The following is a 27,148-nucleotide window of genomic DNA, read 5'->3' as shown; positions in this document are numbered from 1 at the left end:
CCTTTCACAACCAAATAATTAATGCCAGGTATTTACAAGGAAGTCATAGAATCACAAGCAACGTACAAAACCATTAACACTCTAGATGCAAAATCTGCAACATATTTTTAACCAAGAATTAAAAAATAATACGGCCATAAGAAATCAAAGGCCTAAGTCAAGTCTTATGCACATGAAAAATTATCCTAGTGATTTTCCACCTAGCTATTTACTTTGTGTTTTGTTCTTCAATGTTTTTGTAATACAGTGCATTTTAAGTTAATGGGTCTAAGTGGTGAGATTTTGCTAGCAGGTGAATTGCAGGAATGACCCCTCTGGAAAATCAGGGCCTCCCATGAGCAATGCACAGCATTGTCCAGCTGGCTCTGCAGTGGACTCACCACAGCCCATCAAGCAAGCTGGTGATGCTTCTGTGGAAACACATGCAAGAAAGGAGGAAAAAATATAGAATGAACAGAGGAGGAGGAAACAAAAATAATGAGAAACATCAGAGAGAACACCTAGGGCAGAAAAGGAGAATTTGCTTAATGGCACAGCCTATATCCCTGCAGCCCATGAAAAACCCATGCTGAACATGTTTTCCAGACAGGAACTGCAGCCCATGAAGAGCCCAAACTAGAGAGAATTTTTCCTGAAGGACATGCTAGAGCAAGAGAAAAGTGTGAGACAAGTGTCAGAGTGGAACTCTTACATACTGACCACACCCTCTGACTTCCTCTCATGCACCCAGGTAGTGACAGAGGAATCAGAGGTGAAGGACTGAAGTTAAGCCTAGGAAAGGATGAAGGAAAAGTATTTAATTTTTTTTTCTTTATTTCTAATTATAGTGATTGGCAATAAATTAAATTAATTTTCCCTAACATGAGACTGCTTTGCCAACGACAGTAATTGTAAGCAATCTCCCTGTCTTAACCTCTATGGATAAGCTTTCTTTTCCTATTTTCTCCCCGTCCTGCAGAGAAGAGGGAGAGATTAAGCATTTTGTTGGGGGTTTGGCCCTTAACCACAGTTAACTTACCATACCACCTCATTTTCATTCTGGAACAGTTGATTTGAGATTATTATGTGAAATGTGCAAACATCAAGATATGGTTACCAGAAACAGAAGAAAATGTCTTAGAGATATTTTTAGTTACAGTTTGTGGAAAACATCTAGTCTTTTTATAAATACCTGAAGGCAAGGAATACAATCCATTTAAACTCCAAGATATCTAAAGTCTCACTGAAGTCAATGCTGGAGCTGGATTTCAATAATCTGAATTCAAGCTATGGTGTCTAAGGTTGCCTAGAACTTCACAGGTATACCACAAAAAATATAATTAGAAAAGGTCAAAATATAATAGATCACAAAAAAGCTTTAACTTGCAGCTAATACATTTTTTAAAAGCAGTTTACTCATATTAACAAATTGCTTTACATCTAACAAGTCACATTGAGTTCAGCTTACTTAGATATTGAATTGACTAAAATGAGCAGTAAATGAATGGTTCTGCAACTCCTAACTTGTAGTGTGTCAGCCACACGGCCACAAGTCTTTAAAGAAAAGCTAGACTTCCATGAAGTCCATATGCCAGATATGCACATTTCCCACTGTATTTTCAACCCTGTGGATCTATCTACTGCCATTTAACAACTGTGAACACAGGCACTCTTCACTGGCATTTAAGATTTCTAGTATGATCCTTAATTTCTGGGAAAGGTCACAGCACTGCATTTCACCTGAGAGTAATAAGAATGTCTGAGATTAAAAAGCAAAAGCTTAAAGCAATAGTTTGCAATACAGTGATTTCTAAATGGTCAACTGTCTCTCTGTGATATAAAGCAAGTTGCAAATAAATTTACTTTCTATAATTTTAATTTTTAAGTAATTGCTAGTACTTAGCTGCTTGTGGGTTTGCAACTAATACACAATCATAAAACAGCTGAGCTTGGGAGGAAATTCTGGAGATAATCTTGTCCAATCACTATATCCACCCAAAACTTTAGATGAATTTTTTAAAATTTAATTGATACCTATATATTTAATTTGAAATAGCCTTATATGGAAAGGAGGAGTCCAACTGCAGCTATGTAAGACCTAGAAAAAGCATTCTATTTTACCATTCAGACATTGAAGAGTTTAGCATCCCCTGCAATAGCAAAGAGCTTCTAACCTCAATTTGTGAGAATACAAAAGAAAAGAGGAAAAAGATACCAATATAACTAGATGAGTAGAAGATGCTTTAAAAAAAAATTCCCTGTGGTCTCCATTATTCCTCGAAAGAAGGAAGAAAAAGGAACACATAAAGAATGACACACTGATACCACAAAACTATTTGAAATATGAGCTGAGCTGAGGAGTCTTCTTGCTTTTAATAATGAAACAACCTCACTTTTAAAGTTCTTCTTTGCTTGTTCTGGTACTATTCAGAAAATCTAAGCAGTTTGCCTAACAGATTAATCGAGAAAGTATTTCAGAGGCTAAACTGACAAAACAGAATTAACTATTCTTCCACAGATGTGCTGTTAGCTCTCTTTATTTTAATAAATACCTGCCAGCCAAAAATATCTGCTCCAGGTCAAATGAAACCTCTGATCTGTAATGAATTCCTTCAGTTTTCCATTTTAGTACAACCAAAAAAAGTTTTTACTATGAGTTGATCCCAATAAATTCCCACTACCTTCTCCCAGACTTTTTAACGGCCCTATGAAAGATGGATTATCCACCCAGACACACTTGAGAATGATTTCCATATTGCCAGAATCCCTGCTCTTCATCCATGGTTATATCTTCTCACCCTTAAAATGAATGCAGTGCTAATTACAACTACCCTTTTTCAGATTAAAAATCTAGCTGCAGTAGGGAAGAAACAACTGTGGGTACATCAAGGTGCAGAATAAATATTTGAGCTAGGTAATTTAAGTGGGTCTACAGCTGACTGTTAGTTGGCTACTTACTGTAAATCACAGGTGTCTCCAGAGTGCCTTATCATTTGCAGTTTTCTGAGAAAACATTAGTTTCTGCTTGGAAAGGGCAGGCCCCCAGGACAACACAGAGTTTATGCTAAGGTTCGAAGGAGGGTATGAAAGCATTGACTATGCATCAGGACATGAACTGCTATCACAATCACACTCTCCTTAGTGGCACAAATATTTATGCAGCTTTCAGCACAATTAATTTAAATTAAATCCCACAGAAGTTAAGTAATTGTTTTCCTGGAAATCTATCTAGGCACAGGATGACCTTGTTTTTACTCAGGGTTCTTCTCATGTGTTTCACTTCAATTAAAACTACTTCTCAACTCACTGACTTATCTCCTTATTTGGATAAGCTGACTCTCTCTATTGCTTTTGTCTATTATACAAATGCTTTCATCAGACTTTTTAAAGATATGTACCAGCATCAAGTTAGTGCAAATTTGTACAAAAGTGAGTGAGTTATTGCACTGATTTTTTTCATCAGGGTACAAGGACTGGAAGCAGTCTAAACTAGAGGGGCTGGGAATTCAGTAATTAATACCTGAATTAGATTATTAAAAGTTATCTCAGAACATTTACAACACCCTGCTGATAGCAGTAGAGCTAGGGCAATTATTTAATAAGCATCCCTTTGGTCTGCTGAGGATCTACAAGTAACTGACTGGTCATTTGCTGCTGAGAGGTTTCCAGTTGCTTTGTCTTATGCAGAAAGCTTAAATATACAAATATTTATTAATAGCAATTCTATTTTCCACTGGAATAATATGCAGCCATGACTGCATGGAGCAGTGACCTTTGCAATCATGAGCTGATTCTAACAATATATACAAATTATGTGTTTTGACTTATAGATTATACTTTGGAAAACTGATGTTTTATAGCCTGTCACATGCAAGCATTTGAATTACTTACATATAAATATTTCTGTCACATGTAAACCATTATTTACAAATTATATTGACTGTAGTTTCCTTATAGTTATGTTACACAAAGGATGCTGTATCTTAGTTTCATTTGTAATTGAGAAAAATGACAAGCTATTATTTTTGTGAGCTGTCTCCCTGATTTGAGATCTGGGAGTTATTGCACAGGATATCTAACTTGTCTGTTCAGGACTCTATTATAAATATAATACCAGAGGGACAATGAGACTTCCTGCACTTAAGCTTCCTGTGTATTGTAAAATTAAAAAAAAAGTGTAACTGTACAGTAAACTGCCCAGTGCAGACTGTCAAAGAGATTTCCAACATAAATTATAAGCTAAAGTACTTCTCATGAATGGGGCAGAATTTGGTACCTTTTATCTAGCTTTTGTCAGCATTTTAAAGCGTTTTTCTAGACTGAGTATTTTCAGGTTAAACTGGCAACTGCAGGGACCCTAGCCCCATCTACTGTTATATACTTTATTTTGTTTTAGGGATGATATTCCCAGTGCTCCTCCACTGTCAGTGGAGAAGCAGAGGGTATCCTTAAATTCATGTAAAGCATAAGTTAATGTTATGAATTGTTCTCTGAAGGAACTTGCCTCTCCTTTGATTATACAGGGAGTCATCAAAATTGACTTGTGAACTTAACAGACCAGAACAGACCTAATTATTTGGCAAGATTTCTGCATTTCCCATTTAGGAAGTCCGTTTGATAAAGTGCGTGGTGGGCCAGAAAATCACAACTGTTTATATTGTTTACAACAGTTTTCTCTAGTGATTCTCATCCTGCCAAACAACTAATGGTGTTCAAAGTCTTTGCACACTCATCTAGGTGAATGCAGACTGCAATGAGGTCTTTCCCTCAGTCTCCTCTTCTCCAGATTGAACAAACTGAGTGACCTCAGCTGCTCTTCATATGGCTTCTCCTCAAACCCTTCAACACATTTGTTGCCCTCCTTTGGACACTTTCTAGTAGCTTTATATCCTCTTTATATTGTGGCATCCAAAACTGTAGACTACTCGAGTACTCTTTAATTCAACAGCATTGTGTTTCAATAATATGGCAATACCAGTGGCCTCAAAACTAGAGAGCAGAGCAATTCCTAGATTAATAAAACAGACACGTCCTTAAAGTACCCATGTGAACAATAACTGACAGTGTAGCTCAAAAACCTCTTTGCAAACTTTTGTTTCCAGTTTCGGTCATCTGCGTATCTAAAACTCATTCAATCCAAGTGACATCCCATGGCTGAATAAAGAATTTCGTATGTTGAGTTTTGGCCCAAGCATCATTTTATTACCTCAGTTTCAGCCTACTGGAATGAAGAGCTCATGATGAAAATTATTATTATTATTAAGTGCTTAGGTCCTCATTTCAGTATAGTTATAGCTCTTGACTCAATAGAGTATCATTTTACAGTAAAATGAGGAAGTATTTTATACTTTAGGAGCATTTAAAATTGTCTAAAGTAATAGTTGTAAGCCCTGATACACTGTGCAAGACTTTTACCAAACTAAGAAACAGTCATATATTAGTACCATATTGTACACATGTTGATGAAGATAATATCCTGCCAAGTACGAAAATGTCATCCTAAAATAGAAAGCCACATTTCCTCAGGATATTGATCTAGCTTAGCTGGACTGAATAAAAGACAGAAAAGTGGATAATGTAACTTCAGGCACGAGATGTTATTAAGTGAATTGACTACTGGAGCAGGACCTAATCCTGAGTCCCTACAGCATGAGAATTTCTCAGGTCAGATTGTTTTTATAGCTCTAATCTAATGCAGTGCACATTTGGGAATGAGAAGGAACTCTGAAGTGAGTTACTTGTTCTGGTACCTGTGTCTCATGTTTTTGCACAATTATTTGCTTACTTGCCTCACAAAGTCATAACTTTTTTCCGTTTTTTTTTTTTTTTTTCTGGAACTCCACAATTCCCTGTGAACACTTTTTGTAAATACTTTATTTCTAGTCAAAATGCTCTAGCAGTAATTTCTATTATGAAGGAGTTTGTTTTCAAATTCATGTGTTTTAATACCTAAAAGGCTTAATCAGCAACTTGACATATGAAACAAGATATGACTAACAAAACTTAAAAATTATAGTAATTATTAGACATTTACATGCTGGATCCCGCTATACAAGAAACAGCAACAATCACTCAGAGTGGAACTATGTTCATTGACCAAAAATTGGCCATCTGCAACTTGTGGTGCTTATAAGAACACACAAGATAGACCAATGCAGAGTTGATACTGAACCAGTATATAGCTTGGAACAAAAATCACAATTCTACTTTGAGTGCATACACTGTCATTCCTATGGCCCAGAGAAAGATATTTAAACTTTAGGACAAAACATCAGAAAATGAAATACATCTCTGTCTCATGTGTTGATAGTATGCAAAATATCATGAATTGGTGCATCATTAAAGCAGTATGGTCAGTTTTAGTCACCAGCTCCACCACAGCTGGTGACTAAAAAGGATGAGGGCATGATCACATCAGCTGTTCCACAAAACTCACTTTCTTGGTAAACAAAAAGCAGGTTATGTAGAATGAAGTATTGACCTCGTTCCTGCAATAAAACTGCGACACTATAAGCTAGGAAAGGCATTTTTTTGTACTACTATTTTTCTTGCATGGGCCCACTCAAGAGAAACCAGAATATGCCTTGAAAAGTGGTTACACTAATTCTTTTTTCTGTATCCTCCTATGATTCCACTTGATCTGATTTATTGCTTCCCCTTCTTCAACCCTATTTAGCTGTTTTAGTACTGGCTCAGATTACTTTCCAGGGCTCACTGCTTTTGATATACTCCAGTACAATAATGGACTGTGTGATACAATCACATAAATTAGAAGATTGATGACAATATGTTGTTCCTTCATTTATTTTCATACTAACCTGAATCAAAGATATGTTCAAAAAGTATTTAAATGCTAATACCAAGGACATACAGATTCCAATCACTGGTAACATTAATTGTTTTAAACAATTAGCAGATTACAATATGAATAACTCATGCCTCAAAAGCAGACATTTAAAAGGATTTTCCTACAGTATAATCACAAAATATCTTCCTTCTTTCTGATGAGTGTCAAATGCAATAGACAGGAATTTACAGCATAGCCTGACTGATGAGAAGCAAACATTAGTTTATGCTGTGATGTCGTGACAAACACCTGCAGTTCTTTCATGAAGTACAGGTAATTTTGCCTCCAGGCCACATATCCAAATTGCCACTGTAAATTTTGATTTTCCTAGATTTTACCATACAAACCATTTCTTAAGGCCTTCTCAAAATCAAATAACAATGGTAGAGGGCAGGACACAGAACCAGACTTGGTGTCTCAAACAAAACCTTCCTTTATCTATCACATAATAAATATGATAAATAAATAAAGGCAGTTAGGATTAATAAAGACCATTATTTCCAAAGACATCTCCATGAGTTCAGAGGTACCCAGGGTATAGGCTTGAGGTTAGGTAAGTATGTGAGGAAGTATCACTATATCCTTACCAGCTTACACTCTTCCCTTAGAACTTACTGGCCACTGTGATTATAAAAAGGCTGCTGGGCTGGTTGGACTTTTCCTTTGGTGCAATTTAGATACTGTTATATCCTTAAACTCTGTATTTTCCTAAGAAACATACTAATGGTTTATGATTCTATGTAAAGAACTGAGAAGGATAAACCTTTATTTTTTGGTGCCTTATGAATGTAATAGCTACATAATCAGAAGGTAATGTATTAACATGTACCTCCCTAGTTTCTCTGAGGAAAAAAATAAAACTATTTGGCAAGATTCAGTTCTAAACCTGAATCTGTGATCTTCCCTCTCTCAGTACAAACTCTTCTTCAGATCTGCAGGGTGAATCCAGTCTGCATTTTAATCGTTTAATACAAATTGTGCTTCCATTTCTTTCAGTATTGCAGGTAAAAGTTCTTCAGAGCCACTGCAGAATACTTGATACTGATTCACAGAATACCTGATATAGAGCCTGATACCTGTAATGAAAATATCTGAAATGTCTGAAATCTGTAATAAAATAACGACTCTATATAAGTATACCCAATACTGATTGAGATCAAATGGGAGAATTTATGCCTTAGTCATCTTACGATACAAAAAACTGCCCACAAAAATGACACGTACTTAAAATTACTCTTGATTTTCTTGCTAGTTGGCCAAATGAGAATTAGATCATATGCAAGCATGGATTTTCCTAGTTACAATCCCCTTCTGAATTTCATCTTTTCCTTTCTTTTCTCCCTAAAAACAAAGAACTCAGTGGACTAACGATATTTTTAGCCCACTTTTTAACAACATAATTGTCTCTAAAGCTTGCAGCAATTTGAATTTCCCTGTGGTGAGCTGAAACAAAAACTAACAAGGAATAAATAAATAAGTTAACTTATTAATAAAGAGAAGCTACTAAAAGCCCTCATAGAGCTTACAGCTCCAAAGCAGCCCTATGGACAAGTCTAAGAACCTTGGGAAGTTCAAGATTGGTGAACATGCCATGTACATACAGCTGGAGCTCCCTGCCTGATGGGGTGGTTTTATGCTGGCTCCTAATGGGATGCTGAACAGTGTCCCAAGCAGATGTATTCATCAGGGTAGCTCAAGTCACTGAGTATTCCCATTTCTGTTCATATAGTCAGAATAATAAAGCACACCAATTACAAAATGTGTGCTCAATTGCTATTGCCATACTGCTGGGATTTCTGCTTAAGATTCTTTGTACACAGAAGAAAAGAAACTATTTATGGGCTTTTGGGTAGTATTCAGAATATTTTTTTCCTACTTTCAGTATTTTACATAAACCATATATATGTATTTCTAGTGAAGTGGTTAAGAATGCTTTTGCCACTCTGGTCAAATTTCCCTGAAGGTCCCAGATTGCCCAAAGCACATGCACAGTTAACTAGGATGTGTACATAAATCTGTGGTACAGATTACACATTTTTACTGACTGAATTAATGAATAAAATTTAGTTTTAGTGTCCCTCCTATTACTCATTCACTTGGTATTCATTGTTTTAACACTGACCATAATGATACCCATTAGGTTTTAAAATGGATGTCATTTATCCTTCCATAAGAATTCCATCATAATTCAGCAAGATGGCAATACACTCATTATGATGGATCTTTTCATTAATAAGGTGAATTTGTGTCCACATTATCCAATAGAATATCTGCTTTATCCAAGCATTAATTAACATCCACTTATTTTAAAGTGGTAGTCACTACCTGCCTAGAGCAAAATAAATCCTGAATTGTAAGGTTAAATTCACCACATTCTTCAAGCACAAGTGAAGACATTTCAGTAAATTCACTGTTTTCAGTGCTTTATGAAATGCTGCAGGAATAGCATACATGCTGTAGTATTTATGAAAACTGGGCTTTCCCATGTTAGAAAGCAGCATGCTGTTAACAGGCAAGAAACCCTGGGACATCATTTTCAAAGACAGGGTTGACTGCAGCCACTTTGCAGTTATTTCTGCTGCTGTTCTGAGCATTGCACAACCATCTCAGGTACCTAAACAGTGAATGAGAGAGTGGGGTTTCAGCTCTCTGAAGATTTTCATATTTGAATATGAAACTAAACTCATGTTGTAGAAATGTTAGAAGGACTTCAATAGGTCAGATCAAAATCTCTTTAGACTAAGATTTTTCTCTCCAAACACAAGAAAAATTTCATAAAGTTACTAAGCAAATGATTTGTCATCTTCAATTCAAAAAGCTATGGATGTATTCAAATTGGCCCAAATTTTTGTTTTAAAAAAATACAGTCTTCTGCTGTGTCGCAGTGCAGAATATCACTACATATTCTAAATATCTTTAATGCATAAATGGATGCAAATTAGCAAATTTTAAATGGAAATCAAAAATAAAACATGCAAAATACATACAGAAAACCTACATAAGAATTTAAATTAGATTTTCTGGGTTAAAACCACAAGGAATCTTTTGAAGGAAACAAAGGAATATGTTTTTATGGATCAACTATAAGTTTTTACTTTAGCTGCTTGTCATGAAAAATTTCACAGATCTATAGAACAACCATTTTCTAAACGCAGCATTTAGCCATACAAAATACCAAAAGACAGTCTGAAAGGACTATCATGTAAAAATCTTGAGAGGAAGTCAGAGGTGCATTACATTTTGGAACATATAATGTGATAAGAGTAAAGTTATTTCTCTGTATGATACATCTACAGATAATTGCCCAGAATTATCTTACTTCTCAAAAACAAGTGTATAAAAAAATCTTCACAGTACGGGAAACAAAGTAGACAAAGAAGTTAAATAATGATTTACAGGAAAAGCAGCTCAAGCTAAGCTATTCGTACATGCCTAGAATAATATTCTCATAGACAACCAAGTATATAAATGGCAGATTGAAAGCACACAGTAGTCAGTAATAACATTTATAAACACATATAAATTAAGTGAAAAGCTGTTGCCTTCATTATTTTAAATAAATAATGTGAATCTCATCTTTTTTTCCCCCACAAAAACTTGCATTGAAAGTCTGGAAGCTTTTTACTTATATCATTTCAATTTTGTCCATAACTTCCAGAAGAAACATTAAATTTTTAACTCAGTAAATTGAATTAAGAACTGTATAGTGTCATACATTTTCAAACAGGCTTTACAGTCCGATGAGGCCACCCCTGAATGGTGAATGCACTTATATTTGATTCAAATCTGAGACAGTGCAGGGACAGTCAAGAGAGACTGAGATTTGGAGAGCTCTTTTGCCTATCCCAAATCTTTTCTGCTATCATTCATTTTCCTCAAATATTGCAGGCAAAATGACATTTTGTTTCATGGAGCTCTGGGAAGGCCTGGTAATGAGTCTGGTGATTCAGTGATATAATCTTGATCATACTTGTGGTGGAAATAGGAGATTTTGAGTTATCCTGCAACCATTATGGTTTGAAAATACCTCTCTGATGAAGATCATTCATCAATATAATGCTGCCAGGTACACCACTAAACCATGTCTACAATCACCTCATCTTCACATTTTTGAACATTTCCAAGGTGATTTGACCACTTCCCTGGGTAGTTTGTTCCAATGCTAGACCACACTTTCAGTGAAGAAATATTTCCAAATACCTATTCAGCACCTCCTTTGTCACAGCCTGATGCTCTTTGTCCTGTCTCTTGTTATCTGGGAAAAAAGACCCTTGGCCACCTGTTTACATCCTCCTTTGATGTAGGTATAGAGAGCAGTAAGGTCTCCTGAGCTTTTACTTCAGGATAAACAACTCCAATTTGTTACCAAATGTTAGTTATTTCTACTACTGCAAATGTCTTTTCAGAAACAAAGGAAGAAAATTGTAGTAACATTTCCTCAAAGGCACACTGCAGTTACTCAGCAACTCCATCAAGGCCAAATATCACACATTCCAAATTCAGAAACAAAGAATATCTCTGTGATGTTTCTAATGGAAAATTTGAGAATGTTTAATGAAAAGAAGCCAAAGCAGTATTTTAAAGAACCACTGTCAGCTAGCTTTAACATAAAAGCTTGAGAGCTTTTTCAGAAAAGTTGCCCTGATCATTCATCTCTTTAATTTTCTCTGGAAATTTTTATTCTCTTTCATGCTTTGTGTTACACATTCATATCTTTGTTCAACAGATGAGATGCATATATAAAGTGGTTTTTATTCAAATGTATAGGTATATTTATCACCTATTTGATATAAAACAAAAGACACAGTGACAAAACTGCATTTTGTGCATCTCCCTAGCTGAGCTAATGAAAGAGAAGAAAAATCCACTCCACTGCATAGTGCAGAGGATGAAACTCAACAAAAACAACTGCAGAAAGTTCTTTCTCAAAAAATAACTTTTCATCACAGCAGACTAAACAGAATTAACTCACACATTAAAGTAATCAGACACAGCTGACCAAACAATGTATCTATTTATTTGATTAGCTTAAAAGGCATCTGTTGTTACTAATCTACTTTCCAAGTTTAAAAATGCAGCTTCGGTCCACAGGTTTTATTACTTTATACTGCTTAGGTTTATTAAGTAAGGAAATCTACTTCCATACCTAATCAGAACAGAATACTGATTTATTATTTCCTTTTCCATTTCACTTTTTAAACCTCTCCATCTGATTTTTGTTGATTTTTTTTTTTTTAACTTGGCAAACATTTACAATTACTAGATATATGTACAGCTCTGTATTGTTGCATTCAATTTAAAATATGTAAGAAGAAAAGGTTCTTCTCTAATATGACAGACTTTGATCATCTGAGCTACAAATAACTTCAAAGTAAATGAAATACTGTGCTATGGCTTTTATGGAGCACAGAAGATACAATATTGATGGAAAACTACAGATTACTATTCACCATATTTATATCCATTAATATTTCTGCAAACAATCTATGTAGTTCATGGCAAAGCAAACTTAGAATTGTTTTAAGTTTTGCCTTAGTAACTGCATGGTCAATGATGTGCTGCAGTGAGGGAGAGCTCACTAGGACACATCAGAAAACCTTCTGGTATGAGACATTGATGGCTATGGAGAGGATTGCTGTACTGACTGGCTAATTGCACAGCCTAAAGTCTTTCATTTAAAGCACTACTCACTCCAGGTGAGTAGTGGAGCTATCTTACAGATAACTGGTTCAGGAATATATAAAACCATTTCTCTTCTTCAATTTCATTTTAAAAACTGAATCATAACCAAAATCTTCTTTTAGGATGTTAAGCCAAAGGAATGTATCTCTGGCACTGTTATTTTTAATTAATAAAACATACTTGAAATCTTCAACATAATAAAAAAAGCCTAGAGGAAAACTGACATAGAAAGTTGTTAAAATGACTGCCTTCACTGTGAAAAATTTTCCTGTCTCTAAAAAGAATTAAACTAGCCAAGGAATTGATCCAGAAGTGTCAAGTATTTCATGATGTTTAATACTTACAGCTTCAAAACTTGTAATAAAATAATGAAAAATATTGATAATGTTACAGTTCTTCTATCTTGCCCATTTTTCTGAGGAAGTTAGCTCTAGAAAACACAGTGATAGAGCTAAGAAGGCCAAACATACATCACACTGCAATCAGAAAAAGAAGAAAAAAAAAGGATTAACTAGTATCACAACACAGAGTGTCTGTGAAACTGAAAAGGTATGTAGACACCAATCAAATTCATCCAGCCACCTCATGAGACAGGTATTGCATGCATTGTCAGAAACATTCTAGCAAAAATGGAATGCTAATGCAGGCCCATTAAAAAACTCAAGAAAACCACAAAACAACCTCACCAAAAATAAGTCCAAATCCATTCATTTGGGTAAAAGAATAATCTGTCTCTACTCAAGCATGCCATCTGCTCTCGCTGCTGCCACTCCTGTCAATCTGAAGTTGATAGGTAATGGCCCTATGATTCAGGGAAACTGCTGAAGTGTGTACTCTGGCTTCAGTTTGAGAGATGGGTTCATTTATCATCACAATAAACTATTACCATTGATAGGTCACAACACACTGAAGAGACAGTCAGCCTAATTGGCTCAATTCAGTTAGCACTGGATGTGCCTCTAGGAGATGAGCAGTGCATTGCACTTGTTTAATAAAACCACTTGTTTAATAATTCATTGCAGTTCAGATTAGGGTTCTAGCACATGATTATCCCTTCCACATGCCAAATATTGAGGTCTTAACCCCCTTGTAGCTTGGGTACAAGAAAACAAATACAAATTCATTTTATAGTTATGGTAACCTTCACTTCTAAAAATTTACTGAATATTTAGAATTCCCACTTTCTAAACAAATCCACTGTATTAAACTAGGGTCTGTCTCTGGAAAATATAATCTCTTCTGCCATCATTCTATTCTACTAAACATCATTTTACAGTATGTAAACTTACTAGGAATGTTAAGTAATGGATCTCATTTTGCCTTCTAGACATTTAACAAAGCAGTATAAGTTCATTCAGAGCAGTCAGGGTAGATAAAACATGGAATAGTGTACATGAGACACAGGATCTACAGGATTTAAAGGATGCTTCATACTCTGTTCAGGTATTAGATCAAAGCATGATAATCAGTATTAATATGCTTAGAATGATGATGCTATGAAAACGCAGGTTAAACTAAGTAAGTAATTAAAATTTCTTATCACTATTGTGCTACTTACTTGTCAGTTCTGGTTACCATTTCACTATTCAATTCCTTGGCTGTTTATCACACCCATAGTGATAAACTGCTTCCCATAACTAACACAAAATAAATTTTAAAAGCATTACTTTATGTACACTTCAAATATCAGTTTGGGTTTTCTTTCACTAATGATGTCTTAATTGAATTTGCATAATTTTTCAACCATTAACACCACCTTTACATCTTCTGTACTCTTGTTAGTAATGCTGCTTTGTGTTTTAAAAATCAGCAACTCCTGCCAATATTTTGTTTTACGAACGCACAACCTTTTTGTTAATGACAATGATGTAAAATGCTTATTAACCAAGTTACTTGGATTAGGTTCCCAGATCTATGAACTGATTAAAAATTCCCATAACACCTATACAATAAAATATGAGCTCCATAAATCCACACACACAGAGTTCCTAATTGGATGTGTACACGGGTGATTAACTTGGATTTGGGCACCTGTGCTACACCTGTTTGGTTTTAAAACTTCTTAATGACACAAGGTAGTGTGTCAGTCAAGTTCAGGCACCAAAACTTAGTTTCTAAGGACACATGTAGAATAGCAAGGCTAATTCCTATATGTAAAATGGAAACAAGAGCATTTATCCATCTTGTAGAGAAGCTGCATGTAAGGACCATTTTGAGATTGTCAAGTGATACTGAGCACATCAAACTTCAACAATACAGCACAGATGGAAAATACAACAAATGGTTTGTGCTAAAGGCTGTTTCCCTTGTGTATCATCAGAAATTCTGTGTTTCTGCCCTGCTGCACACTGCCTTTTTGATGTGGAAATCAAAATTGAATACCACAAAATTACAAAACTAAAGCTCAGTGGCATCGTGCAGTGTTAATAATGAGTTATATAAACTCAAAGATTTCAATTACATTCTATTTCAAGATTTTGTAAATTATTTACATTTGAAGTAAATTTTGGGGGGGGGGGGGGGCTTGTAAATCAAATAGGAATTCCAGTTTATTTATTCATAAAGGGAAATATGGAAATGAAACATAAAACTATGTCTTTATGGCTCTCAGTATATTGAGAATGACTTTTCAGTAGTTCTCAAGTATACCCTTTTGGTGATGGGCATAAATTCCTTCATCACACTCCTGTGTAACCCAATATGAACTAGATGTTTGGACTATAAATTCTCTCTGATTAATCTAAGTGAGTAAAACTTGATTAAACACTTTACTTACACGTACCCTGTGATGAGCAAGGAACTCTAAATATAGTTTTCAAAGCAAACACTTATTTGCTGATGAAGTATTTAGCATGCACGGGAATGTATGTAAGAGGAATGAAATCTAAGAACAAAACTACTATGTATACTCACTTTCATAAATTTCAGTTTTCCTTTGCAGTCATTAAATAACCACTATTCAATTTAGCCATCTCTGCCTTGGGAATCATCATAACCATGTACCTTTACATGGTGACTAGCCCTCAGTACAAACCACCAAATATATAAATTCTTCCCAAGTCAAAGTTCTTTTTCTTCTGCTTTTTCAGATCCTTCTTTATTTTAGTATTTCAGATCAAGGAAATCAAAGAGTAAGACTTTGCAATCTGGCAAGCATATTCCCCCAATTTACTTCCTTCTTCATTATTTCCTATCACCCCTCAGTGTTCTCTCTCTAGCATTCACTTCCCTCCTTTTGTGAAACTGCTTTATTTTCTGCTTGTTTCTCCATTTTTCAACTGCCTCTATTGATTGAAACCCTTGCCTTCAAGGCAGACTTGGGTAAGCAGGTAGCACAAAGGACACTTGAGATTTATGAAATAATTTCACCTACAGTAAATTTCCTCTTTTATCTAGGGTAGTGTACGATGATTTTAGCACTAAGAAATTAAATGTAACATGAGATACATGAAATACTGCAGTCAGTGGGCTCAGCTAGGCAGAGTCTGAGCCCTGTTTCAACCCATTTCCAGGGTGCAAAGAGGCCGTAACAGTCTACTGGGCATCCTTAGTTTCCTTGTAATCACAATAATGACTGTACTTGAACCGTCCCAACAGGCTACCCAAGCATCATTAAAAGCATTAACGAGGAACAAAGTGTGCAAAATTTACTTATCTCTTGGTGGTTCTTTACAGTCATGGGTAGCTGAGCCCCAAGTAGGACAGTGCTAATATTTTTTTACTGGGGATCAAGCCAAATTTGGCATGCCACAGCTGTGAAAGAATGCAGAGACCTACCCCTGTCCATTTCATGGTGCCAAGCTGAAAGAATATTTCAAGAAAAATAAAGAATCTAAACCAAATCATGTACAAATTAAGTAAACTTAAAGAAAGCATCAGTCAGATGTAGTTCAAATCCTTAAAATGTTTTGCTCTTCCCTTGGATGTCTGCTTTGTTTGTCTCATCTTTTCCATATCTGACTCTGTTATCTCAATTTTTAGAAGTTATATTAAAATAAGTGCTAATAAAATAAACGGCACATTTGGTATAAATTTTCGACAATTTCATGCTGTTGACTGAGTCTGATCACCATGGTGACTTGTTTTCAGTCAGGCCAGTTTAGATTGTGATTCAAAACAAAACAGCATTATTTAGATCAGTTTCATGTTACTTGTTATGAAAAGAAAAAAATCAATAAACTACGCCATTTTTTTCTTAGAAGAATGCATCCTAATAGGAAAGACAAAAGATACTGAAGTATCAGTCTTCCCAATTTTTTTTTAATTTACTTTAACTGAATAGTTTTAATTTTCTGCCATGAGCTGGCTCCTGACTATTTAAAAAAATCTGAAATTTGCAGCAACTGTGAATAACTTCAGAGGTGTTGAAGGACACTTCGTGCATACTATGTGCTGCTGATGCCTATTACTGTTCCTTTTATAGCTATGGATAGCATGCATATAAACCAACTATTTAATCCTACTCATACTTACAATATATTAAGAATCATTAAATGTAGGGGTATTTAATACAAAATTGGTTTTGTTATGTTATGCCTTACACTTGAGTATGAGGATCACATTCCCTACTCTGTTCCCAATTTACTGTTGCAAGCTTGGAGATGTGCTTTGCTACACATTCAAATCTGGTGCTGACACTTTCATGTGCAGAGGGTATAAAAAAGGCAAATTCATCACTAAGTACTGGCCTTACCACAGATAATTCAGCACTACCATTAGGTTACTAAAGGGTGACCTGCTTAAATTTGGACAAAATCTTCTACTGATGGCCTAAACTGTCCACACAACCAGCTGAAAGAGAGAGTTTTCTTACAAAGGAATACAAATGGAGATCACACCAGCCCACATAAGCTGCACTACTTTGCTTTCCTGACAATAAAAGCAATACAGACACATGCTTTAAAAAATCAGTCTGTTGACTGAATTTGACACAGCTGAGTGTTGGAATTCTGTTGTCTAAATTACTTTCATTAGGACAAATAATTTCAAAACCAATTGATGGTAAAAATAGTAGCTTCCAACTACAATTTAACTTGTATTTCATATATTTATACCAAAAGGTATTAATTGCTTTCCTTTTTGAGATAGGCACTAAAAGCAAAGGAGTTGTGGGTCTGTTTAACTGCATCATGTCCTATGAACAAGAAAATTGTGAGACCTGAAACCATGACAATACTAGATGAAGCTTTCTGGGCTTAGATGCATTCATAATTCAGGACAATTGATTCTGGCATTTCAGTTCCAGCTGATTATTGTATTTTTTACGCTTCTTCATGTTTTGGGTCTCAACTCCATCCCTTCCCCCTGGGAGCCATAGACTGCAATTTGCTTGCATTATTCCGCCTTTTGTACCAGAATTGCCTAAGAAATGAAAACAAATGTAAGGAAATAAACATAAAAAGCCATGAGGACCTAGTTTATGATTATTTTATAATTCAATTTTTAATCCTGTGAGGTATTTGAGGCACTCTGCAATAGATAATATATCACAAAACAAACTGCTCATTCTATCCCAATCTCATTTTCCACAAGTGAAGTACTTTTAAAAGACTGACAAATTTTTTAAATTTTTATGAATTGACTACAGGCTTATTACAGTGTCTTCATTTCTAGACTCAAAGAACCAGTGACTTAGTGAAGTCAGCAAATAGGTTATTAACAAATAGCTAATTATAAAATAACATGAAAATAAATTAAGGGACGGGGTCAAAAAGTCCCCTTTCTGTTCTGTATGAACAGACTCTACATAAAACTTTCAGCTGCTTTCTTGATTTTAAATAGAAGTCCAAGAAAGAGCAATATCTATTGTTATGGCTGCTTTAGGTCTATGGGGTTGACAAACATGATGTCCAAGATTTTCCCAAGAGATAACAAAAACATTCAAACATCTTTTGTTTTAATTTTCAACATACTCTGACTTTATGAAGGATCAGCTCAACCTTGCTTATAATGAATGGGATCACACTGTACAACTAATTTAAATTATTCCTGTAAAACAGGGTTGGATTCAAGAAATGTCTTAATCCAAGTCTATCAGTACCATATAGTGGTTTGGAGAAAAAGTGGTTTAGGCTTTCCATCATGTTGTTTGCAGTTTGAGTAATGGCAGCATTAGTGTCTGCTCAAAACCCAGATGCAAGAGTGGGAGAGGATGCATGACTTGCTGTGCGTTGAGACCCAACAATGTCCATAGATTTGAATTCTAAGATGAGCTCCACCTAAGGACTGAATTAACCTGCAACTGCTGACCAAAGGCTCCAATCATCTGAAAAAGGCAAGGTAAATCTCCACCTTCACATTAAAGCTGGCCCTTGGCAGAGAAAGGAAGATAAAACTTGTTGCTGCAGAAAAAAAATAAAGTATGTACCCAAAGACAGAAGTTTCCACCAGGAATTTCAAGTGGCATCAGCCACCTCTAATGTTTGTGCCATGGAGGGGTGGGGAGGGGTATAAAATGTTTAGATATGTTTAATTTCATGGTTGCTTTTGTCTAATTTTAAGAAGCTTCTACGCATCATAGAAATTATCAAATTGCTGTTTCATGAGGCATCAAAGAGGCAGAGCATATAGGTAATGTTAGATTTCCAAAATACCACACAATCCTAACCCTTCTGCACTCACTTTAAAGAAACAAGCATTTCACATTATCCTGTTGAGTTGGGTATCTGATTTTTAATTTATTTTATACTTTACTTTCAGTGCTCTCATCAAATGCTATCATACTATAACCCATAATACTTTCAGACAAATTCATAAAATACTTTAACGTGGACACAGGTTTAAAAGAAACTTACAGATTTGTTTTCAAAACAATTTAAGAAACTGCTAACTAAAAGAAAATGGGGTTTTCAAGTACCTAAAATGTAATTAGAGTTTCTAGAAAAATGCAATTTTTCAGACATTACAAGGTCTAAGACAGCATAAGTCCTCATGATTGCTACAATCCTTAGCTCAGTAGGCTATGAGAAGGTAGGCAGGCAAGATTATAAACTGCTTTATGATACCTACTAAAACCTTAATACTAGCTGTTTTAAATCTGTTCTCTCAAATTATCCACTAAGTATTTTAGTTCCAGAAATTAAATTCCTCCAGATTACTCCCAAATGTATTCTGCATCAAAAGCACCGTTCAATTTTTCAGTTCAAATGCATATTATATGAGTTTTAAAAAAAATTACCTGAATTTATACAACAAAGTTTAAGTTCTGGTAGCAGCACATACATTTAGAAGACTAAAAGCAGATGGTAATATTAAAGTAATTTGCTCATGTTCTTGTCCCACTCTGACATAAACAAGATTCCTGTACCATCTATAGCCTCTTGTTACTTAGAATGTCTCTTTTGAGACAGTCAAAGGCCAGTATCACACAGCCAGTGTCACCCAGATTTAGATGGAAAAGAAAAAGGTGAAGGTTGCAGAGGGGCATCATATTTATAATGTTTTTTTCCTCCAAAAGAGGCAGTTGGAGATGGATGTAAAAAAACCAGATAGCATACATATGACAACATTTTGGAGGCACACATAGGACATGCCAACTTCATATTAAAAGAATTATTTTATATAAGGTTTTTTATATTTGAAAACTAGGAAATGCAGGATGGTTACTACCTCTCTTTATTCAATTTTATTTTGGGGAATTACTTATTACTTAAGAGTAATAATTTTAGCTCTATAAAGGAGAGGCAGCTTTCTGTGACAGAGATTTATAAACTACAAGAGAAGTGCACATCTTGATAAAAGATTTACTAAATATTTTCCTATGTTTCTTAAGACAAAATTTCTTAAGAGTTTGCATGCTTTGACATACCAATTATTCTATAGCTAGCAGTTATTCTCAAGAAAGGACACTTTTTTATCTAGATTCAGCTGTTTGGTTTTATTCAGTTTCAACTATTTAAAGAAATGTTTTATTGAGTTTAGAAATAAGGACTCTCAATATTCTATTTCCATTTCCCTTTCCACAGCATAAATCATCTGGCCTAGGCATGTCATTACAACTATAGTTTACGTGATGCAACATGACAGTTAAGATGTACTGTGGTAATTTGAGTGCTTTCAGTGTTATTGTAGTATCAAAAATTTATATGGTTCAGTTATTAAGGCAAATTGCTTCATTCATACAGCAATATCTGACAGTAACCACAAAGGACCTCCAAATTACACCGAAAAAATATCTTCCACATTCAAATAATGTGTGCATATTCCTGTATTATTTCACTCACTGACTAGAAACAAGATGGAATTCTGTAAGGAAAAGTATCAGTTCATATTTCAGGCTAAGTTCACCAGACATGCAACATTATAGAAGAAACTCCCCCTTGCCCAGCTAAGTGAGCCTGACTCTCTTTAACAATTTATAGGCCACGATCAGGATGCCCAATTCTTCGGAATGATGCTGTTTAGTTTCAATGTGCTCACTTACCTTCTGTCATGCTGATTTTCAGCCAACAGGAAGAAATAAATAAATAAGAGGTTGAGTAGCCTGAAGAGACTACAGAGGAAAATGTATTCAAATATATCAGTGTTAGCATTTCTGATAAGTTTTAGCATATCAGAGTTACAGGAAATGGAAAGCTGTTAAGCTTTCTTCACATTTAAGCCTCGATCAGTTTTCAATTCTATTCTCTGGAAAAAAATTGTATTTTTCATTAAAGTATTTTGGTTATGGTATTAACCTGTGGTGTGTGAATATGTTTGTAAATGCATGCTTAGATACATGCAGACTTAAATACATTAGAACTGTCACAAAGCTCACAACAGCATTTTCTGAGCTCCAGTGCACAGAGCTCCCCACACAAAAGTTTCCTGACAAACATTAAAGTTTTGGAATACACCCCCACAACATCTGATACACAACCTGCATCTCTGAGAAGCAGATGAGGGAACTGGTTTTCAAAGCAGAGGACAAGGTGGAAAGACAGCAAGGCAAGCTGAATCACACACCAGCTAGTGCATTCAAAAACCACTGCTGTGAACTAGCTGGACTTCTGTAACACCTGACAGCAGGAGACCAAAGAGGGCTCAAGCTTAAAGATACTTAGTAAACTATTTTGTCGACCTAACTTTTTGCCCACAAGGATACTCCACTTAGGTGATTCCTTTCTGTTTGCAATTTTTTGCTGGTCAAATAGCTAACCAATTTTATCCCCCCTCAGTGCCACCCCCCTTCAAAACTTCACCTTTTTTCTCAATAAATAAAATTAGTGTTTAGTCGAGTACCACCTGTACTTACTTTGTTGCCCAAATAAGAGCTGGGTGCGCTCCAGTAGTATATCTGTGGCAATACTTTTTGTGCAGCCACGTTGCTGATGCTGAGCTGCTGATGCCCACCAAATCTGTTTTGCATGGGTGTAACTCTGATGAGACCTGGTAAGTCAGTCAGATACCAGCCATTCATGTCTTCTATCTAAAAAGATAAGAAAATAAATAAATAAATAAATAGAACCCACATGACAATAAGAATCAGGACATTGATCATTTCAGCAGTCACAGCCTCTCATTCTTCCATTTTTTAAAAAAAACTGGATTAGGTTTAACTGCAGTGTAGGAAACAAGGAAAATACAAGGTAAAAACAGCAAACATTTATTATTGTATATGACTGGGAATTATCACTTCTCAGTTTGAAATAGTTGCAAGTATTTGCATTCTGTGCTTCATGGTCCAGAGCAAGAAAGAAATTTCATCATTCAAACATACGTGCAAGAATATTTTAAAATATTTTGCAAGTTTTCAGTAAATAATATCAGTCACAGATTGTACAGAAGATGAGCTGACAAATGCATATATATTTTCTGATTTCTGTAGGCAGCATAATTTATAATATTTTTCCACTCTAAACCTTACAACTTACAAGGCCAAATATGCTTTTTAGACTTTTATACCTTTTTGGTACTGGAAAGCACCAGAACTTGAATTTCTGAAGTCCCATAACTAGAAATGAATTATCAGAGAAGATCACACTGTTCAAACAAAAATGACTTCTGGAGCCCAGATACAAGCAGGACAATAAATGAGCTCAGCCATGGAATGGAAAATTTCCCAGTTGCTGGCATGTAAATGAGAACATTATACATATATGATGTTACTTGCAGATTTCCAGCATAACAATATGGCCAAAATCAAGATCTAGTAGACCTAGAACACATTTCCCCCAACTCAATCTGCAAGCATGAATATGTAGCAAACATCCGTTTCAGTGGCATCAGTGTCTGAGCTTTGAGAACTAATTTACAGTTTAGAGTCTATTTGCAGGCTAAAGACATTTTTTACAGTATAAATAAGAACAATGGGTTCATCTCCCTCTCACACCCTTTCCTAGGAATGCAGCATACAAAAGAAATGCATTCAAAATGCCCCCTGCTAGGCATTCCTTTTTCTTACTTAACCTGTGTATTGTACATTTACTGTTTCCCAATTCTTAATTACTTGAGGTCTAGAAAATTAATAATTACCTGTAAAAGAGGTTGCCCTATGGATATGGTGCATTTAACTCAGGAGTGGTTAGGTATGCACATTCCAGGACTGTGCTTATGCATACAGCTTCATTTTTCATTTTTATAGGTTATTTTGTGCTTTTTACTGTTCTAATTGCTCTATTTCAGAACTTTCTCACAAAGAAGAGAGACGAAGCTTACAAGCATTTGCTTCTGGATAAATTAAATAAATTAAGGAACATGCATGATTTTCTAATAAGAAAAAACCTAGCAACAATGGTTAGTGACAATACAAAAAATACAAAGCAATGACATGTACTGGTATGGTATGATTTTTCTTACAGTTCTGTAGGTAAAGGGAGAGTGTCTGCAGATGTTTGTTTTCCCAGAGCAGAAACATTCCTCACAGCCTTCGGGGTTATTTTGCTGAAGATTGAAGAAACCTGGTTTGCAACGGTCACAGTTTTCTCCTTCAACATGTTCCTGGAAAGGCACATTAGAGTATTACTTCAGTTGTTATAGATAAGAATTAGAGACCACTGGCTTTGTTTTCTTCAGGGGAACTCTAAAGAAATTTATAGCAAAGACTTTCTTATTTGTGAATGTTCGTAGCAAATAGTTTACGCTGTAAAAGGTTCTATGTGGCTGCATGTAAAAATAACAGGACATGGAATTTGGACATTGAAAGAATTGCCATTTTTCATTGCCATGAATGGACATACTTAATTTCAGGTAATAATCTAATTTATATCCTTTACACTTGAGAGTCTCAGAGAGGAAGGAAGAATGGCACAATGTTATGACCCCAACAACTCTAGTATGTAGACAAAATCCATGCACGTCCAGCTGATGCAAACTACAGGTACATGTCAGTAGTCGTACTAATCACTCAGAGTATGAGTTTTTCAGACATCTGTCATTGATAGCTGAATTCAGGATAAATACAAGTGCTAAATGGGCTGCACTCTTCTTTCCATAATTACATGTGTTTGCCAGCCATGCAGCCAGGTTTGGAACTCTTCCCCTGCAGGAAGACAGGCACTAAATATACATGAGCTATTCTAAACTTAGTACTTTGTACTTATATTTTTCATAAAAAGCTTACGTTGTGCATTATATTCTACCATTTTACACTATAAATCAATTTGTCCTATAGGCAAAATTAAAGCTAGGCTTGCTACACAGAGTGTGTGGCAGAAGGCTCATGATGTGATGCTGGCTTAGTAATTCAGTATTTTCCCCAACAGAGCTCAGAAAATTCTTCCCCTTTCAAAGGTATTATGCACAGTCTCTTTAACCCTGGAGACAGAGCTCTGTGGAATGCACACAGGACTGAACTGTTGGCTCTACATCAGCAGAGAACAAACACATTATAAAAATCCTGCCTACACTCTCTAGGATAGCTCAAAATACACAGCTCTAAAGTAAATTCACTGAAAGTCATTTGAGAGCCTCCTGGTTAAGATGTAGCAAACCTGGCAAAAATAGGGCAAAGAAGGTAGAGGTATGGGGAGAAAGGATAGCACATATGAATTAAGAGAAAATAGAGATGATGTGCAGGAAAGGGCAACGACCTGTGGAGATACAATGAAAATGTAATAATGTTTTCACCACTAGTTATAAAGCAACAATATGTGCAGCAAAGTATCTATGCTCTGTCTCTATGCTCCTCTTCAATAATATCATACAGACCATTAAACAAACCCCAAATATCTTTAACAAAACTCAAGGCTATAAGTCAATTACATTCAACTTCAACATCTCAGTCAGCTCAAGACTGGCATTTTTACACTTTCACAAGAAATCTTGGGATTAATCAATGCATATTACTGCCACAGGTACGTCAGAATCAACCAGTTACTCATGCTTCATGTGTAACCAGAGCACAGAGACCCTCACCCAGTATTTAAGAAACCACAATTATGAACACCGGTCCCAGAAGTTTCATACCGTGTTGATGTGCTCAGTGTGTGCAGAGTGGGAAGGAGAAAATTAAAAGAGAGCTGCAAACCAAACATATTTAAATGCAAAGTTGCCCACTCTGCAGTCACAAACATCACTGTGAGTAAAACCTGTAGAATGCCATTGTCTAGACAGCAAATTCAGTGAATAATAAATAAATAAAACTCAGAATTGGAAAGGAGATCTAACCTACCCTTCAGCAAATAAAACAATGTTTCTGCAACCCCTTGCATTTCTCAATACTTTTCAGTCCAGTATTAAGCTATCCAAAGATGATACTTCGACCACACATCTTCATAAAGGTGCAATAATTAATGAAAAAAGGCATTTATAATTGCCCCCCTCCTTCCAGTATTTTAATTTACTCTAGTTATTGTTGTAAAGATAACAATCCAACACCCACTTTTTTGCATTTTGCTGCTTACAGTTAGGACTGCTTTTCAGTGACTTCCTTTACAAGAAAACTGTCTTTAGCAAATTTACAGCCCATCATGGGTAATTGAAAGCTGTGATTAAAAGAAGGGAAGCATTTTCCTAAGACCTGCTATTAACCAGACATCCCACTTTATTCTTCATATGGAGCATAACTAATCTGATGATTTCAGTGTCCCTTTGCCCATATTCTGCTTTGATTTGAATTTGAAGATTGCTAGTGAAATTAAATGTGTATGTATCTGTATCTCAGCTATCTACAAAAGGTATCATTTTTCTCCCACAACCACTTAAAAAGGGAAGACAAAAGAGGAACACTGAGGGAAAATTGCATATAATGAGAACTCTCTGGGACAGGAACAATTATTTTTATTCCTTATTTGTTCATTTGGGTCTGCATGTACTAACAGGTCAGTTTGGCTTTACATGAGTAACATCAGAAGAATCATTCAGCAGTATTTAGCTGGTATTTAGCATAATACATCTTCATCAAAGCTCCATTCCAAGCCAGTACATAGCAAAATCACCCTCTTATGATCTTCTAGACTTGATGCCTAAGTAATTAGAAATGTGATATGGATGGGTTTATTACTGACAGAGAGCATGTGGCTGTTACATAAAGGGAGGATAAGGTTAATTCTCTGAGTAGATTTCAGTGCTATTCAGCTGTCAAACCAGAGCTTTGTGTGTGTCCGCAGCATGAGATCGAAGCATTTTTTGTATATTCCTGTATTTTAGAATGTCATGTAAGTACTTATAAATTCTCATTTGTGACTAATTTTGTTAAGTGGAATTTGGAAGGGAATTCCCACAAGTATAGTATAGAAAAATTGATCCCCAGTACAGTGAGCTGTTCTTTGGGCATATTCATGGTCACTTACTAGACTGTGATTTACAAAGCACAATCATTTCTAAAGCCTTTCTGATAGCTTTTTATTTTATAAGTGGATCCATGCGCTTTACATGTTTTTCATTTCAATAAAATACCAAGATATAGTTTGAGGGAGGTATCCACTGGCACACAGAGAAAAACTCCCTTAAATTTTCTTCTCAGAAATTAAGAAATTCATCATACAGAAAGCATAGATTTTGTTTTTTTAAACATGGTAGAGATCTCTAAGCAATCATTCCAAGACAAGAAAAAATGCTTTATATCCCTAATGACTACTCCTAAAAGGCAACTTTCTGGTTCTAATAGATCATCAGTTCACTTCATTTTCTCTTTTTGAAATCACATTTACAGTTTTAGAATCCACAACAATGTAAACATATAGTTTCTCAGTTGATGAGGATGGAGTTTGAAGCAAATGATTCACAGGCTTTGTTACTTCATTACTGATTTCTGAGGACTTGATGTTGATTGCAGTGAGTTCAGATATGATGCAAGACCAGGTACGATTTTGTGGGACCAAGAACAAGTGTTCTGAGAAGTGGCTAACATAGATTACTAACACAGCTAGGTGGAACAGTGGAATACTCTGGTACAATAAAAGAGCATTAATGCAATCTTTCAGCATCATTAATATCTTTCTATGGCTCAGAATAATTCAATATCCATACCTTGCAGATGCAGGGACCTATGCAGGGGTCATCATTTTCACTGCCCTCAAGGGAGCAGTTGCAGGGCAGGCACTCAGGATATCCTGTATAACCCAGGGCACATTGATTGCAGCTTTCTCCTGCATAGCCAGTCTTGCAGTGACAGAAACCAGGCAACAAATCTATGGGAAGAGGGAGAAAACATGAGATATATTCCATTTGTCATTATTATTGTCAGATATGTACGTTAGAGTGCTCAAAGCAACACCTTTG

The 27,148-nt window shown here is 35.5% G+C and overlaps 1 protein-coding gene across 7 annotated transcripts in view; it reads right to left on the bottom strand.

The window, feature by feature from the left end:
* The window catches only part of LAMA2 (laminin subunit alpha 2), a 332,349-nt gene that overhangs the window by 170,159 nt on the left and 135,042 nt on the right, over positions 1 to 27,148 (bottom strand). For all 7 annotated transcript variants that reach the window (XM_079297887.1, XM_079297888.1, XM_079297889.1 and 4 more), the window contains exons 10-12: positions 26,897 to 27,057; positions 23,285 to 23,425; positions 21,741 to 21,914 (exon numbers count right to left, since the gene is read on the bottom strand). In XM_079297887.1, the coding sequence (XP_079154013.1) occupies positions 21,741 to 21,914; positions 23,285 to 23,425; positions 26,897 to 27,057 (476 nt within the window). The remainder of the gene's footprint in view (positions 1 to 21,740; positions 21,915 to 23,284; positions 23,426 to 26,896; positions 27,058 to 27,148) is intronic.

Source organism: Erithacus rubecula (genome assembly GCF_903797595.1).
Source record: "Erithacus rubecula genome assembly, chromosome: 2".
In the NCBI taxonomy this organism is placed as follows: domain Eukaryota; kingdom Metazoa; phylum Chordata; class Aves; order Passeriformes; family Muscicapidae; genus Erithacus; species Erithacus rubecula.
This window is presented reverse-complemented; position numbering and strand designations above follow the sequence as displayed.